General features: G+C 44.3%; 1 gene segment (V, D, J or C); it reads right to left on the bottom strand.

Annotated features, from left to right (window-relative positions):
• Positions 1–18,397, bottom strand: part of LOC113267076 (T cell receptor beta constant 1-like) — a 111,255-nt gene that overhangs the window by 43,713 nt on the left and 49,145 nt on the right. The window contains 1 exon segment of the C gene segment in view: positions 6,557–6,575. Within this exon segment, the coding sequence occupies positions 6,557–6,575 (19 nt within the window).

The following is an 18,397-nucleotide window of genomic DNA, read 5'->3' as shown; positions in this document are numbered from 1 at the left end:
CAGGAGACGTGAGTGTGGAACAAGGGCTGCGGAGATGAAATCTTGCTGGTTGTGAAGATGGAGGAAGGAGGTCACGAGGCAAGGGCATTTGATTCTCTCCTAGAGCCTTTAGAAAGAAACATAGTGCTGCCAATACACTGATTTTAGCTGGACGGGACCTCTATTGGACTTCTCATCTCCAGAACTGTAAGATAATAGATTTGTGTTGTTTTAAGCCACTTGAGCTTGGGGTAACTTGTGATAGCAGTAACAGAAAACATGCAATCACCAGGACTACAATCCATGGCAAGATGCGGTAAGAAAGCAATTACGTTGGGAAAAAGCAAAGGAAAGTCTACCGACTGGGTAGGGCAGGTGTCTGTGCCCTCATGTGGGTGGGGCTCGGGCTCGGGAGGGCAGAGGCTCTGCCTACCTTGGGTTTGCCCTTTTTGTGCAGAGGGTGCATCTGCGTTGATAAACGCTGGCTCAGAGGGACTGGGGGGTCTGGTTACTGCTGGAACGTTCAAGGGCCAAGGGGAGATCGTTCTTCTCCTTTCTCTCTCTCTGTCTCTCTCTCCCTCTCTCTTTTCCCCTCCCCATGCTTGAGTGTGTGTGTGTGTGTGTGTGTGTGTGTGTGTGGTCACCTTGCAGGGAGATGGAAGCTGCAAAGGGAGTGGGCTTCTGTTGATATTCACAATAAAAACAGATTCTAATTTCTTGCTATTTGGAAAGCAACGTCCTGTGTCCGGGGTCTCAAGCTCCCTGCCGGCCCCAGCAGCAGCACCTGGCTGGCTCTGAGCTCCTTAGCAGCGGCCGTGGCCATGCCCCGGCCACTGATGGTCAGACCACAGGCAGGATTCTTTCCAAGAGAATAGGCCCTCTGAGGCTGGCAGGGACATCCTGCCAGAACATTCTGATCCTAAGCCTGTGCAGAGGAGTGTTTGCAGAAATGGAGCGCGCCAAGAGCAGAAACTGGCAGCATCTGCCTTTAGAAACAGCATCATCTGATTCAGACTCTTATTATCCCTTTGCCTCTTCTTCGGCTTCTCCCACGGTGGCTTTCTTCAGCGGCAGCCTTCTTTCAGGGGCTCGGAAGCCGGGGTCTGTGTTCATTTTGTACTGCTGCTGTAACACAGTTTGACAAACTCAGCGGCTTAAAACAACCCCGGGTTATTATCTTACTGCAGGTTACAGGTTTGACATGAGTCTCATTGGGTTGGAATCAAGGTGTGGTGGGGCTGGGGGCTCTGGAGACAATCCGTTTCTTTGCCTTTTCCAGCTCCTAGAGGCCACCTTCTTCCGTCTTTGAAGACAGCCACAGCAGGTGGAATCCCTCCCACATCATCTGTAAGGGCCCGTGTGTTTAACTGGGCCCACCTGGATAATCCAGAGTACTCTCACCACCCATCTCAAGGTCAACTGATTCGCAAATTTAACTGCATCTACAAACGTAATTCTCTTCTGCCCTGTTGGAAGACGATATATTCACAGATGCTGAGGATTAGCAAATAAACATTTTGGGGGTGCATTATTTGGCCGATCAGGAACCCTTTGCCAGAAAAGGAAGGTAAGTCTGGGAACTGATTAAACTTAAGACACAATTTTTAGGGGGAGGAGAGCAGGCAAGCCCAGGGCCCAGTCATCTTAGAGATTGCTGAGCCATTCTATCCCCAGTGGACATATAACGAATATCAATTATGTGGCAGGTGCTGCTTTACACCATGGGAACAGTCAGGAACTATAAAAGACAACATCTCTGTCTCCATGCTGATAATATTTAATATTGATCATTCACTGAACTTGTGTGCCATGCACGGGGGAAGATTCTAGAGAAGGAATGATGGAAACACCTATCTTCTTAAAGTAGTCCAATGGGAAGATAGCCATCCCAGTAATCATTTTAATTTGGCATCTGCAGAAAGGAAGAATTGCGCAAGGTGTGGTGGGAGTATCGAAGAAGGAGCCCACAGTCTTGGGAAAACAGCACATTTCAGATATTGTTATTTTAAGCAATATTTTGAAGAGCAAAATGAGTTTGTCAGATGGGCCATTCGAGGGAAATATATGTGCTGCGTGTTTAGAAATGGCTCGAGTTCAATGTTGCTGGAGTAGAGAGTGTGAGAACGTGAGATAGAAGGTGTGGCTGGATTTGTCTCAGAGGGTTGTCATTGTACCTTATATATGCAGGAAGTTTTGTCCATTGCCACACACGTCCATCCTGGTGGTTGACTTATGTCTCTTCCCAAACCCACTACCATATGCAGGGCTCTGCTGGTCTGTATCAAGTTTGGGAACTAGGAAAAGATTTGGTAGATTGAAGGAAAAAGAGAACTTGTCAGCGTAGTATACACATGCTTTAAGAGCTGGCAAACATGGAGACAGGGGTAATTATCTCATGTGTCAATCAGGCTGGATTCGGTCAGGTCATTTGTTTTTCTCCTTCCATGAGAAGGCCTGAAGATTTGGAAGCACTAACCCATTCCAGCTACTCACAGCACATGGGTATGTCTTCCCCAATGCCCAGCTGTGATGGACCTAATGCAGAAAGGGATCCGTAACTCAAGAAGGAAAAATAAAGACCTCTTTGTCATTATCCTAGACTCTAATGAGAACTGGACATTCTAATACAAAGATATCTTTTTGGTAAGGGATTTAATTTCCTTCTTTTCAAAATATTAAAGGAATCATTGTAAGTTTCTTTCCATGATAGTAAGTTTAGATTTTATATCTGTTAGACCACAGAGAGCCCGTGAAAGATGCAGGGGAGGGGAGGGACATGGCCAGAGTTTTGCAATCAAGGAGACTGCACTTGGTACTGGATGCTGACACTGCATTAGATGGGGGAGGCTGGAGCCCGAGATGTGGATAAAGAGGCTACTAAATTGACCTGCAGAGCCGATAAGAGCATAAACAGGACAGTAGTGGCATTGAGAGAATGGATGAAGAGAAAAGTTATGTAGGCGTTAGCAATCAAATGTCTTGAATACAGGTTGGATGTCCAGGGCCAAGGAGGAAGAGAAACAAAGCACAACTTCAATCTCGTGCAAGTAAATGGCTCATACTTGAATTCATCAGCTCAGGAAACCAGAGGGTAGCTTGGAAGGCAAAGATGACATGTTGTGTTTCAACTCCAGGGAGGGGTGTCCTGAATGGACTTAAGTTCAAATGAGGAATCAGGATGGAAAGGACAGATCTAGAACTCATGAATTACAAAGTGGGATTCTTGCACTCCCCATCTCAGGATAGTGGACAGCAGCCAGCTTGTAGAGAAAGACAAGACTGATGCCATCCTAGAGAGTACCTTTTCTCTCCAAGAAGATATGTTTTTCCTCCTCTTCTAGTTATCACTCTCTCCAGCTATGGCAGCAGGTGGCAATTCAGTCCTGCTTAACTCATTAATACTTAGGCTATGCTGACAAGAGCTCTGTTGTCTAATCTTGGAAGGGTAGGTCAATTCATGAGACAGTTTGCCACCCGAGGCCCTGTCTGTATCCAGAAGATCCCTCAATTTCTCCAGGAAACTTTCACAAATTTGCTGACAACAAGACTAAAATCATACTAGATAATGTCCTGTTAACTAGATCCTGATATTTGTTGTTTTCTGGAAGCCCATTGGAATGTCAAAGGATTATGCTACCTCCCCAAATAATCAATCAACTGATAAGCTATTTCTATGGTAGGTTACCTCAAAATTCATAGGAATGAAGCTCATTATAGATCGTGTTCCCTCTGCCAACCAATTTTATTCTTTTCCAAAAAGTTCTCTCAATCTTTACCCCATCCCTTTCCCTGGTCTCATCTCTCATCCCTTTTCTCAACCCAGGGACGAAAACAATTTGGTTCCTTATCCTGAGGCTTTGGTGTCCTTCCAGTAGGAGCTAGATCTTTCCTCCTTACCTTTCCCTCGTATAACTTCCGTTTGCTCCCTTTACCAAAGGCCACACCACTCTACTTTCATACTGTGTCCTTGATAAAACAGTAGGAAGAAAACTTCATCTATTGTGTGGCCAGGACTCAGAAACATCTCTCAAGTAGTTTGGAATTCTAATTCAGTGCATTTAATTGCATGCTCTTTGAATTTCTTGTCCTCATATTCTTGGCATTTGTTCCCCTTTGATGTGGTAGACAGAATTCTAAGAACAACAAGCAGTGACGCTTGCCCGTGTATGAGTCCCCTCTCCTTTGAGTGTAGGTGGTACCTGTAAATATAATGAAATCTCTCTCCTGTGATTGTGTTCCATTATTTGGCAGAAGGGATATTGCCCAGATAAGCCTATCCTAATCCAATCACACGAGGCCTTCAAGGCACAGTTTTCTCCAGCTGGAAGCAAAAGAGGAGGTTACAGAGCTTTCCAAAGCATCAGAAGGATTTGATGTGCATTTCTGTCCTTGAAGATGGAGGGGACCAAAGCGAGACTGGAAGGAACTACAGACAACCCCCAGTGACCACCAACAAGGAAACAGGGCCCTCATGACTACCACCACAAGTAACTGAGTTCTGCCAATAATAAGACTGAGTCAGGAGAGGAGTGGGCTCCAGAAGAAAATGCAGCCAGATGACACCATGATCCTAGCAAACTTTGAGCAGAGAACCCAAGCCAACCCAAGCCAACCATCCTGGTCTTCCAAAACACAGAACTGTGGGAGGATAAATCGGGGTCCTTGTAATCTGCATATTTGCACTATTTGTTACGCGGCAACAGAAGACAAATACAGTTGGTTATCACCCAACAGTTTCCTTTGGGGAACGACACAGTGACCCTGTTGCATCTCTGATCTGTCTACTCAACACCACAGGTTTTCATTTTAAAAATTACACCTGCATCTACCCAGGTGAGTTTCTGCTCCCTGACAATCCCTATGTGCAAACACATTTCATGTCTCTTATTACCCACCCCCCTCCCCTCCACTAACTTTTCCCCCCTTTTCGGTAATCCTGAGTCCATGAGTTGTCTGAAACTGGCTTGATCCTCTGCATCCTCTGTTACTCATGCTCAGGATTCCACATCGGAGGAAGCCCCACTACCCTCTGATTTGCCCGTACGACTCCATTAGTCATCGAGACGCCATTGTAGAATCTTTGAAGGATCTTTGTAAATCTGACGGGTTTTTTCTTTACTTGATCAGAATTCAGTTGTATCAAAAATTTCACCACATCTGTATCTGAGAACTGAAGTTTGCCTTAGGAAATAGTCACTTTGGGTTAATGCTTTCTAGTCTAGTGCAGTATCAGCCAGGGGCAAAGACTTGGATGACGCCAGGAAAGATGTCTAGGACGGACAAGAATGGGAAAAAAGTAAGGAATGTTACAGTCAAGGCAGGGTTTCAGTGCCATCTTGTGAGACAACTTCTCCTCATTTGGGTCAGGAATCTTGAGGGCGGGGTCCCCTGACTCCTTGGTTTGCCCCTTTCTTGTGCAGAGAGGATATGGCTGTGCTCCGCTGTGGCTCACTGCTGGCACAGAGGTACACAGATGTCTGGTTGGCGCTGGCAGACTCCAGGGTCAGGGGAAAAGATTGCAATTCATTTCGAGAGACACGATAGCCCTGAGGGACATCTCCTTTTTCAAAGGTGCGGATACCAGTTGAGTAATAGATCAGCCGCAGTCCAAATCCTGGGTCTTGGCGATACCAGTACATTGAAACATAGCTCATATCCTGTGAACACTGTAGGGTTATTTCCTTTCCCGTCCCCAAGACCCTATGTCTTGGGAACTGTGTGACCACAGCATCCTTGAGGCCTGTGGCAGGAAAAAAAGGTGGTCAAATAAAGACAGAGCCCGGGGAGAGGAGACAGATGCCGCCATCTTGAAGAAACATCCCGTGTTTGGAGCTCGGGAAGCCTGTGACAGGTGCCTGGGACTCACCTACTCTGAAGAGACAAATGACGACACAGCAGAGGATCCTGTTGCTCATGACAGCGTCGGGGCTGTGATGCATTTAGTCTCTGCCGCCAACGCTGTTCATCTACTCCCGGCCAGAGACCACGCCCTCCTCCCTCGCTGCTTCAACAAAGAATCATGTAACAGGATGTGGCCGGTTTCATTTTTCCAGGTCATGTAATTGTTTATGATGTTCTCTTAAAGAATTTGCGTGGCAGTTTTTTACCTCTGTGAAGTCTAATTTCCCTTATATGATGCATCCTTGGGGATATGGCGGGTTTGTGTCTTTTGAATCCTTACTAGCCTCTTCTGGTAAGTTGAGTACTGTTGCATGGACCCTTGAGGGTTTCCTCCAAACACTCCTCTGGAAACTTGTTCCCATTTTATCCCTCTAACCAACTTCAAATTTTACTCTAAAAGCACTCTAATCTTTAGCGAGTCTAGTGTTATTCGTTTCCATGAATTTCCGCTATATAATCTCAGCATGCTTCCCATAGAATGCCTGTGCCCCTTCTCTGTCCCTGGGCTGCCTCGTAAGGGAGTGAACAGGTGTGGTGGAGGGAATGGAGCAACTAAATATACAAAAAGCCAGGAAAATCCGGTAGGTGCCAAGAACATGCTCTCAGGTGGTTTGGATCTGGTGTAGGAACTCATCTCACCGAAGGTTCCAGCAGATGGAACTGGGTGTGGACGAACGCTACACAGGTACTTAGAGCTACTAACCATTTCAACGATCTAGCAACTGCTCTCAAACCGCTTGCTTGGAGAGAAAAGCATTTGGGGGAAATTATGAGATACGAGTCATCACAGATGAACTGAAGTTCAAATGTGATAGATGTGGCTTTTTGCTACTTCACATTATTTCTAGGAAGATTTTTTTTCTTTTTTCTCAAATGCTAGGCCACCTGAGGATGTGGCTGTAGATTGTCGTAGATAAGCTGCTGGTACAGAAGTGTGAAGGGGTCTCCGGAGCCTGAAGACATCCTCCTCCTTCTTCCAGGAGACACCGTGAGCCTCAAGGATCTTTTTCAGTCTTGCCGGCAACAAGTGAGCCGTGGATCAGCTGTCACCCCAACACTGGGACTTGGTTACACCAGAACATTCTGTTATGAACAAAGTCCTAAAGACATTCAAACAAAAGCTTTTTCCCCCCTGTTCTGTTTTATATCTAGATTCTGGATTACTCTAATACCCAAGTGACCTGTGGGAAAAGGATGCAGAAGTTATAGGCAGTGTCCGCCATTTTGGCCATGAAAAAAAAAAAAAAGGGTTGTGCTAGAGCCTAGAAATCCCACTATATGATTGTTCCTTGTGTTCCATGATCTCACCTGCTGCCGAGAGACAAAAAGTTTAGTCTTCAGAGGGGCCTGATGCCCAGGGCAGGATAGGAGAAGGAGCAGGTCTTCTTCCAGCTCTTGTCAGCTTGTAGGTGGTTTGCCTATGATGTCACATGTGGTAACCACTCATTAAGATTTAGCTCTCAAAATGGTTAACTAGTACTAGTTAACTAGCACACTGCTACTAATATTACTGCTACCGACATCATTATCTATTACTGAGTCTAATTTCTATGCTGGGGATTTTGTTAGGTAATCCACATACATTTTCTCGACTAAATAAACCTCTGGGAGACATATATTACTGATTCCATTTTATAGACTAGAAATTATCTTTAGAGAAGTTCGGTAACTTGGCAAAACTAGAAAGTGACCAGATAAATTTAATTCCAAAACCCATATTTTCAACAATTAATAATGAATTTCTCGAAGATTCTTTATCTCTCTCTCTCTTTTAAGAATTTGATGGGATCTTTTCTCCTGCGGGATTGTTTTTCAATTTACTCTAATTTCTAAATCTAAAACCACACTTGGCATGCCATTTCCCATCTGCCTGAAATGCAAAATGTCCTTTACTCTCAGGTATCCTAGACTAGATGTCTCTATTCTTGTTGAAAACCTTGAGTATACTTTAGCAGGTAGCTGACTCAAGCACAATTTCTTTTCTAACTTCTTGGTGGATTTCTTTTCTAAAGGTCTGCTGCTGTCCATTTCGAGGTTCTGTCCTTTAATTGTCCTATTTCTTATTTATGAATAAATTTCCTTTAACATTTAGCAAGTCTTAAGTGATTCCAAATACTTTCTTATCATGCAGAATCATCCTTATAACCAGTTGGTCTCTTATTATGAGAATTAGAGAATTCTGAAGAATTTTGTCTTCAGGTAAACATTTCTATTTATAGTAAATATTTCATCCAGCAGAATGTATTTTCTTGTTAACTATTTCTGTTCCTTTGGCTACCAGTTTGCTTCCAGTAAAGGAGATAATTGCAGGGAGTGTGATTCTGGGAATGTACATACTGCCAAATGCACCATAAACTCTCCCCCCACCTTTTATTTTCATTGCTGCTGGGATGGTTGTTGGGATTGTGGCAGTGCATGTATTTCTCTTATAGCCATTAGCCATTGTTCTGCTTAGACTTTCTATCTGCATTACAGTTTTATGAAACTGTATTTTCTGAAAATGAGATCCATTTAAGCTTGGAAGTTATTTGTAGAGAATTGTACAAAATATTGTCTTAAAAAATGTACTCTACTGTGATAATTTCCCCCTTGACATTCCTTATCTAGTATATTTTTTCTCTGCCTTTTAATTGGCAAGCAATGTTCTATTTTTTCCAAGAAATCAGCTTATTTATTTCTTAGTTCTACTGTCCCAAAATTTGCTACCTCATTAACTTCTGCTTTTATGTTAATCTATCTATCTATGATTCCTTTTACATTTATTCTTTCAAGTGCTTTTATTTCTTCCTGTGGACTCAAGGTACTATCAGTGTCGTTTTCTTTCAGGCTGTGTCTTAAATATTTTTCTGTAAGGCAAGTCTGCTAACTATGAAATCTCTTATTTTTTGCTTATCTGGGAATGTCTTTATTTCACCTTCATTTTCAAAGGATAGCTTTGTTGGGTATAGAATTCTTGGTGACTTTTGTTTGTTTCTTGCTGCACGTCACGCTCTCCTTTGTCCTCCGTCATTTCTGAGGCAAAGTCAGGAGTCACCCATATTGCCGGTCTGCTGCACATGAGGAGTCCTTTTTCTCATTTTTCTCATTCTCTTGTTGATTTAAACATTGTCTCTGTGTATTTTGGCTTTCTGAGGTTTGACTATAACATCTCGATAAGGATATCTGTGTTTATTGTGACGGAGAGTCACTAAGCTCTAGGTTCTGTTGATTAATGTTTTCCATCATTGGATACATTTTTGGCTATGATTTGTTCTTGCTCTTTCTCTTGCTCCTCTTTTCCTGACACTCTCATTTTGCATATATTGGTAAACTTGGTGGCCTCCCACAAATCTCTAAATTTAGTTCATTTTTGTGTAGAGAGCATTAGCCTGGGCAGTACTGTGGGGAGATCTCCTGACACATACCAGTACAGTCCCAAAATACATGAAGTAAGAACCGACACGATGACAGAAGAAATGAACCTATCAAAACTGTAGCTGGTGGTTTCAATACTCCACCTTCAAAAATTGATCATACCAACCAGACAGAACAAGTCAGGGTAAAGAGACTTGAAAACCCCTATCAACCAAGTTGACCTAACTGATGGTTTTAGAATGCTCTACTCTACAACCACGAAATATGCATTGTTTTCAAGAACACATAGAATGTTTTCCAATATAGACCACATGTGCCATAAAACAATCTCAGCATATATCAAAGGATTGAGAAAATGCAAAGGATCTTCTCCGATCAAACTATTTAGAAATAAACAACAGAAAGCAATTTGGGAAATGCCCCAATACTTGCAAATTTGACAACACACTCTTAAATGAATCATGGGTTACAGAAGAAATCTCAAGGCAAATTATATTTTTAACTGACTGAAGCAGAAATATATCAAATCGCATGGAATGCAGTAGTGACTAAAGGGATAGTTATAGCTTTAAATGACTACGTTAGAGGAAAAAAACCAAAGGTCTGCATTCTCTAAATTTCTACCTCAAGAAACTGTAAAGAGAAGCAAAATAAACAAAAATAAACAAAAAATAAGAATAAGGAAGGAACAATAAAGATCAAATTTGGAATCAATCAGATAGAAATCCGTGGAGCTAAAAGTTGGGTTACTTGAAACCAGCCACAGAATTGATCAACCTCTAGTTAGAATGGACCCAGATGCAGGAGAGAAGTTAGTCCCTGGCTGTGGGCTGGACCATTCCCCAGCTTGGTAGAGACTGACCCAGGATTGGTTTCCTACCCAGATTGTTGCTCAGACCACACAGCCTTCTCAGGGCTGAGGAGTCTGGGAAGATTTGCCGTGGCTTTTGTAGTTTCCGATGAGGTTAGATGGGGCTTCCTCACCTTTGCGATTCTACCCTTTTTATGCAGGCTGTAGGTGCCCATGCAGCACTGTGTATTCACTGCTGGCACAGAGGTACAGAGATGTCTGTGAGGGGCTGGCAGACTCCAGGGTTAGGGGGAAATGCTCCTTCTTTATTCTGGAGACAGCTGATCCGGAGGAGAGCTCTGTTTTCTCTGTGGTATTAACGCCATATGAATAATGCATCAGCTCTAGTGCCTTTCCTGGGTCTTGTCGATACCAGTACATGTTGTCATGGCCCAGAGTTTGAGAACATTCCAGAACAATCTTCTTTCCTGTCCCTGAAACACTGTGTCTTGGGGTCTGGGAGACACCAGCATCCACGAGGCCTGAGAAAAGGAGACAAAAATTAGCAACAGAGGCCTTGATGCTGGAACCAGTACAGAACCAGAACAAGGGAAAAATGTTCCTTTCTAATTTTAGAGAAATCTGTGTCTATGACTTACCTGCCGCCAGAAGGTAAAGGGCCACATAGCAGAGGAGCCTGACAGCCATGGCACAGTTAGGGCCAGAAGGGTGTGTTCCAGTTCTGGGGAAGTGGGATGGGCTCTTGATGAAGTCGTTGTGTGACAACACAGTCCCTGCAAACTACCTGGGCCCCACGGCCATCCTGTTGTTAGAGCAGTGTCATCTATAATCCTTAACCCATCAGAGAACTAATATTCTTGTTTACCTCTCTCATCCGAAGTAGGCCAGATGCTTTGCTCATTTCTCTTAACTCTAGTCTCTACTCTTTTCACAAATATTAAACTGCAGCCATTTTACGAGCTATGAAAGTGAGGACTGCAGAGCTTTGAAAGGCTGTAATAGGAAGATTTGACCGAATAGGGAAGGTCAGGAAAGGAAGTGACGTTTGAGGTGAGTTCTGAAGGATGAACTGGAACGAATTCCTCTGCAAAGTTGGGAGAGAAGAGCTCAAAAGAAGGGCCCAGAGAACAGGGCAGCTCGATCAGACAGGCACGAGACACCTCGTTGGGAGGATTACAGGAGGGAACCCATTTAGATAACACGTGTGAAGGGCTTAGCAGATAGCCTCACAATGCTGAGTTCTCAGAAAATGTGTTGTTCTTATTGTATGGTAATTATACCACTTTCCAGTCTTATTTCTCATCAACTCAGGGTTCAGATTTCACCAACTTTATCAGCTTAGGCTCCTTTATATTCAGTTCATCTTTCTTTCGTCAGTACCATCGATCATGACTGAACAGACAATTCAGACCGGCAGGTCTTTCCATACGTGCTTTGGTACCACTGACTAAAATATTTTGGGAGCTGCTAGAGTAGACAGCATTCAAACCAAGTACTAGCCTCTCTCCTCTCTTTTCCCCATTTCTTTCCACCAGAAAAGTCCTTAGCTTTAGCCATGAGCCACAAAGGTGAATCCTGGGACCCCTTCCCCCTTTGTCTGCTCCCTTTGCCCTAGTGCCCTGGGAGCCACAGTTGACGTTCAGTCAAGTTCTTGCGGAGCTGCTGCTGACCTGGGGGTTTGGATTCGACTCTGTGGCTTTCCTATGCGAGGATCACCTTTATCTGTTTTGTATATGCCAACGGCAGGCCCCTGCTCACTCTTGCTGTCTCCTATGTCTCAAAAGAATATAACAATTTTGACTTACCAAACCCTGAAATATTCTTGTCTCGTGAAAGACTTCTTTAAGACAAGGCTCGCCGTGAAAACTGAATGACATTTGTTCTCTGCTCTTACTTCGAAAGCTGGTCTGACCTTAATAGGTAGCATCCAGGAAGAAAAAAAATGAAATTTTACTGCCCCCTGCTGAAAAAAAAGGTGAAAAGGATGAATAGACTCTCAGAGATTTGAGAAGGGCCTTTCCGATGAATTTTAAAGAGATAGGAAGGGGAGAGGCCCCGAACTGGTCTAGGTGTGAGAAGATTTAAGGATGAATGATGAGCTGACGAAAGTCCCCAGCAGTAACTGGGTGTAAAATCTGATTCTCACAGTAGAAGTGATTGAAGAAAGAAGGAAGAACCCAAGGGGTGGATGTTGGGTTGGGAGGAGTTAGGAGAGGCTGGGGTCCCACTCGGATGAAGGGGTACTTGAGGGCAGGGATAACTCTCCAGCCCTTGTTGCCAGGGCAGGAATGACTCACGCGTGGTCCACCTTCCTGATACAGCGAGGGACATGTCTGGAGCAGCTGCTGAGAATTTCTCAATGATTAAGGACACAGCAATTATCAAAAATAATCGTTACATATGTCTCCACACATTTGGTCCAGTAAAACATCCTCTCTCATTTTCCAATGTTCTTAGTCTTCTTATAGAATTATGCTTAACCAAACATATTTTCTTTCTTTTAAAAGGACTTGGAGGTGGGGGTTGTGGAGGACTTAAATAAGCACGCGCCAGAACTCAGAAAATCCCGAGGAACTACTTGAAAGACATACTCTTCCTTTCCTCCCTCACTTCCTTTCTTTCTTCCATCTTTCCTTTACTTAGACAATTTACTCAGTTCTAAGGGTATAAAATTGCAGGAAAATCACTCTTAAACTAAAGAATATATAGTCTCTTTAGTAAAGAATACAATGACTATAGTATTTAGAATCAATAAAAACTGAGTCTTTTGTCTGTGGGAGTCACAAAAGCCTTTATTTAAAATTTTTTTTTTAGACTATTTATTTGAAGGAGAGAGAGAGCATGGGTGAGAGAGGAAGTGCAGAAGCAGAGGGAGAAGCATGCTCCCCGCTGAGCAGGGAGCCTGACATGGGACTTGATCCCAAGACCCTGAGATCATGACCTGAGCCAAAGGCAGACGCTTAACCAACTGAGCCACCCAGCGCCCTGCAAAAGCCTTTATAGTTAAGCTAACCTCTGAGCTAAGAATGAAAATACGTGCAAGAGTAAATCAGGTAGTGAAGAAATAGCCCATTTCTAATGAGAAAGAACATTTGCAAAGTTATAGTTGTGCAACTCGGCTGGTTTGGTCTATTCAGGGAAACATAAAGCATTCAGCTGAGCTACAGTCTAAAGGGCTGAAGGGAACGTGGAAGATTTGGCCATATTTTTAGACAGAGATCTGTTCATGAAGGACTTTGCGTGCCGTGTGAAGAATGCCAGACACATTCCGGCTGGTGGCAACGTCCAAGACCGAATAAAGCAGATGAAGTAAGAGGCGAGTGGACCAATGGGAAAGGCAGTGCCTTTTTTTCGAGGGAATGAACGTTGAGGGTCTGCCCTGCAGTAGAAGCAACGAGGAAGGGAAGGAGCAACTGAGTCAGATAAATATGCGTGTTGAAAACTGTGATGTGTCCCTGATATCTCCCTTCAGGCAAGAAGGACACGTTCCCTATCTGCTAGGAACGCTGATGCCTAACAGCCCCCTTTGTGAATTGTCTTGGCGAAAGAGACCCTTCCCTGCCCCCATCCTCTAGGGCATGCCCTTTCTCAGGGCGACCCATGCACACTGGCATGGTTGCAAGGAAAGTGGGTACAAGACCTAGTCTCCTTGCTTCACCTTCGGGTGGTTCTAAGGTCCGTCGTGGCTTCAAGGCTCCCTGTGGCTCAGCGAGGGCTTTTGGTAAGGCTGTGGAACAGCCCAGCTTCTTCTTCAGCCTGTCCTGCTTTCTTTCCCTTCTACCCACGTTGGCCGAAAATGATACTTTCTAATAACCCATGGAACACTAATCTCCCCTGCAAAGTCGGCTTCCTAGAAAACCAAACCTATGACAATATGGAATATAGAAGTAATAGATTTGGTTTGTTTTTTTCTTTTATTTAAATTCAATCAGCCAACATATAGTACATCATTAGTTTCAGATGTAGAGTCCAAAAATTCACCAGCTGCATACAACACCCAGTGCTCCTTACATCACGTGCCCTCTTTAACGCCCATCACCCAGTTACCCCATCCCCCCACCCTCCTCCCCTCCAGCAACCTTCAGTTTGTTTCCTAGAGTTTAAGAGTCTCTCGTGGTTTGTCTCCCTCTCCGATGATTTCCCATTTAGTGTTCCCTCCTTTCCCCTATGATCTTCTGTGCTGTTTCTTATATTCTAGACATGAGCAAAACCATATGATAATTGTCTTTCTCTGATTGGCTTATTTCACTCAGCATAATACCCTCCAGTTCCATCCACGTTGATGTACATAGTAAGGATACATCCTTTCTGATGGCTGAGTAATATTCCATTGTATATATGAACCACATCTTCTTTAGCCATTCATCTGTCGATGGATATCTTGGTTCTTTCCATAGTTTGGCCATTGTGGACATTGCTGCTGTGAACATTGGGGTGCAGGTGCCCCTTCAGATCGCTACATCTGTATCTTAGAGGTAACAGATTTGCAAATGGACTTAATGCGAGGGCTTATGGAAAGAGGAATCTAGAAAGATGGTTTCAATCACGGAGAAGAAATACAGTGCATGGGCCAGAATGGGTGCGCACAGGGTTAGGGGACAATAAATCCAGCAATAAGTCACTTGAGTTTAAACTGTAGAGCATCTGGCTGGAAGGGTCCAGGAGACAGGTGAGTACCAGCTTGGAACTTAGGAAAGAAATTGTCGTGATCGTGGATGGGAAGGTTAAGGAAGAGTATTTATACTGAAGGAAAAAAGAAGGCAGAAGGAACGTCCTAGAAAAATCTAGAAATGTCCAGCAAATAATTAAAGGGAACAGTTAATAGCTTATGAGAGAAGAATGACTATTACAGATGAGACTTTGGTGAAGCGTGCATAGAAAGCAGGGAACAAAAGTCTAGAAAACTGACTTTAAAGGGAAAGATGAGATAGAATTCATACAGGAGATGAAAAAAAGTGTGACATTCTTTTCAGATCAGAACAGGTGGAAAATGAAATAAGTTGCATTCTTTGGGTGAACTGTCACCGTGTCGTGGATTCTTTTGTTGAAATAATTGAGGCTCATGGGGTACGAAGACAAAGCACATAAGATAGTCTTCAGTTTGGTTCTTAGGCGGGTTTTACATCAGGCGATGGCAGCCCTTGATTGAGTATTTTTGTGCCTGGAGTTCACTGGCTCCCGGGGGGTCCTCTCTGCAGGGGAGTGGGGGCTTAGTCCAATGCCTTGAGAGAAAGATGAATCTCCAAGCTCTGGGCTTTGGCTCCATGCCGGGGAACAGACAATTTTTTTTGGAATTCAGTACATCCAGATAATGACACAGTCTCTCTGCTCCTGCAGGTTAAGAGTATTCTCCGCAGAGATCCGAGTGAGGGGCAGTAGATGAAAGAGAACTTTTATAGATCTCAGGCTCTAGTCCTGGACAAACTTCACCTTCTGAGTCAGATTTCACTACTAATTAAATGTGCTTAGGATGAAGTCTTAGAAAACAAGGTAGTCAGTGTGCTTCTGGTAGAAAGGCACCCAAATACAGAGCTGGACAGTGCCTGGTGCTTGGAGGAAGCAGGACTGAGAAGGGGACAGCAGGACAAACGGACTGTCAGTAGCAGCCGAATGGAGTGGAGCGCATTACAAAGTGGCCGGGGACAGAAGCAAAGGAACCATGAAAAACCACATTGTGTAGGAGCTACTAAGAGATGCTCTCCTGGCAAACCAAGTGGTATTGCCAGATGTCAGGGTCATTCCCCTCGAAGGGCACTACTGAGCTAGCCCCTGTAGAACAGAGAAAGAGGGTCAGTCGGCGGGAGAGATAGGTTCAGTCCAGCCTGTGGTTTCAGTCACCACATAGCCTGCAGCACATTGACCCTACATGGCCCTGAGCTCAGACTGAGACTCACACACTGTAGAACTACTCAGACCCCTAAGGATCCCCACGGAGGAAGCCGTCTGTGCCCGTCTGAGCAAATGTGCCTGTCTTTCTGTATGGAGAGCAGGTGGCCAACAAGCACTGTGCAAATCACCGATGGCACAGAAGTAAAGCGCTGTCTGGTTGGGGATGGCAGAGCCTAGGGACAGGGAGAATTTCGACAGGTCCTCTCGAGAGGCATTGTACCCGTGGGAGACCTCTCCTTCATTAATATCATTGACGTAGGAGTAGTAGATCAGCCGTAGCCCCAGTCCTGGGTCTTGTCGATACCAGTACATATAGTCACGGCCCTTCGTCTGATAACACTCCAGTAAAATGCTCTTTCCTGTCTTTATAATCCCATTCTTTGGGGTCTGGGTAATGCCAGCATCCATGGAGCCTGTGGGGAAACAAGACAGAAACTGGAGACAGAGCCTAGGAAGGGTCCTCTGGCCACAGGCTCAAGGGAGAAGCTTCCGCCAGGACCTGGGAAATTGAAGGCAGGGCTTCCCATGTTTCCCAAACTCACCTGTTCTCAAGAGACAAAAGACCACACAGCAGAGGAGCAAGAAGCCCATGGTAGGGACAGGCAGGATGGATGCGTTTCCCACTCTGACTGTTGGGGAAACAGGGCATGGAATAGGAAATGGGAAATATTCGGTCACTGATGCTGTCCCTCAGCTTACCAAGCCTCTGAGAAAGATGCAGGCACACTCCTTTCCCCCCGGGGCCTAACCGTCACTGCCTCTTTACTCAGACACGTGGTGCCTTGGCTTTCTTACTCTGCATCCTACCAAAGGTGCAGAGACTCTTCAACTCCCTCATCTCTTCCTGGTTCTTCTCTGCCACCCACCGGACAGGAGTCTCTCTTCCTCTTCCCACGCCTTGCCTAGCACCGTTGCTCAAGGCCACACCCTCGTCCCAGCTGAGTGACCTATGGAGTAAATTCAGAATCCTTTCAAATGAAGGGAAACCAGTCCCAGTGGAAGGTTGTGACACTGTAACATTTCTCCTTTTCCTGCATTTATTCAGTTTTTTTTCTAACTCAGGTCTAGGTAAGCTATGCAATTTCAATCTACTCACCATCAAGTTTGAGAGTTTTGTTTTATTTTGCCTTTTCCTAGGGGATCAGCCCTACTGACTTTGTTCCAAATTTCCACTGCTCTTTAATGCACACTGCTTTCTGGTCAATGTTTCCTGGGCACAGATCTTTATTGAAAATACAGGCTCATTGTAGGAAGGTATTCTCTTAATGTGGGTATGTGTTCCAAAGAAATACTCAATATCTTCCCTCCTATTTTGAATGAACTGGAACTTGTTTAATAAAGAGGTAATTTTAGCATAGCATAAATTGTTGCTGAGTTTAGGAGGAAAAGTCTTCAATATCTCATGCAACAAAGTACAAATACAGGACAACCACAACGATAGTGTGAAACATTGATGTCTTAAGTCTGTCCTCTTTGCCCTCCAGGTCTGTGCTTGTCCTGACTCTTCCTCATCCATGAATATCCCACAGCCTCCTACACGAATCAATCCAGCTGTCTATCTCATGGGAAAGTCTTCTTTTTAATAGTTTTTCTTTTGAATAGGAAAACTTCCAGCATATATAAAGTGGACGTAATAATATAATGAGCCTCCAACGTCCCCACATTACCCAGCTTCAAAAATTACCAAGTCATGGCCTCTCTTGTTCATTCCCAACTATTTCTCTCTCTCCCACGTTATTTTGCACGCTCATTGCTTTATTCGGGCACATTTCACAGCCAGTGTACATATTCTATATGACATTCCAGTACAACTCTCCCTTCTCTCTCTTTCTTTTTTTTTTTTTAAAGTCTTTGTATTCATTCTTTTTTTTTTTTTTTAAGATTTTATTTATTTATTCGACAGAGATAGAGACAGCCAGCGAGAGAGGGAACACAAGCAGGGGGAGTGGGAGAGGAAGAAGCAGGCTCATAGCAGAAGAGCCTGATGTGGGGCTCGATCCCGTAACGCTGGGCTCACGCCCTGAGCCGAAGGCAGACGCTTAACCGCTGTGCCACCCAGGCGCCCCCTCTTCTCTCTCTTTCTGAACAGAATTGTTCATTAACCCTACCAGTAGAAACTTGGATTTTTTTTCCAGTAAATTGCTTACCCCGGGGCTTCATTAATACAAACAGGATAATTATAAGAAAGATTGTCATCTGAGTTTGTCCTTAATTTGCAGTTCTTAAAGTAAGCGTGCTGTTTTGCTGCCCCCTGCTGTAGGCAGTGACTGGAGTGGAAGAGAGATTTGGGAGGTGAAGATAAACTATTATCAGGGGCCACGTCTGTCAAGGTCCAGTGGAGTCCTACAGTAGACGTCTGTACAAGCAAGATGTCCTGGGAGCAGAATCTATACCAGAGGAGGAGTGAGCGACCATTATCCGAGGAAGGAACGGAGAAGACACATAATTGGATGGGCATGGAAT

The sequence above is a fragment of the Ursus arctos genome, unplaced genomic scaffold (genome assembly GCF_023065955.2).
Source record: "Ursus arctos isolate Adak ecotype North America unplaced genomic scaffold, UrsArc2.0 scaffold_3, whole genome shotgun sequence".
Classification (NCBI taxonomy): Eukaryota; Metazoa; Chordata; class Mammalia; order Carnivora; family Ursidae; genus Ursus; species Ursus arctos.
This window is presented reverse-complemented; position numbering and strand designations above follow the sequence as displayed.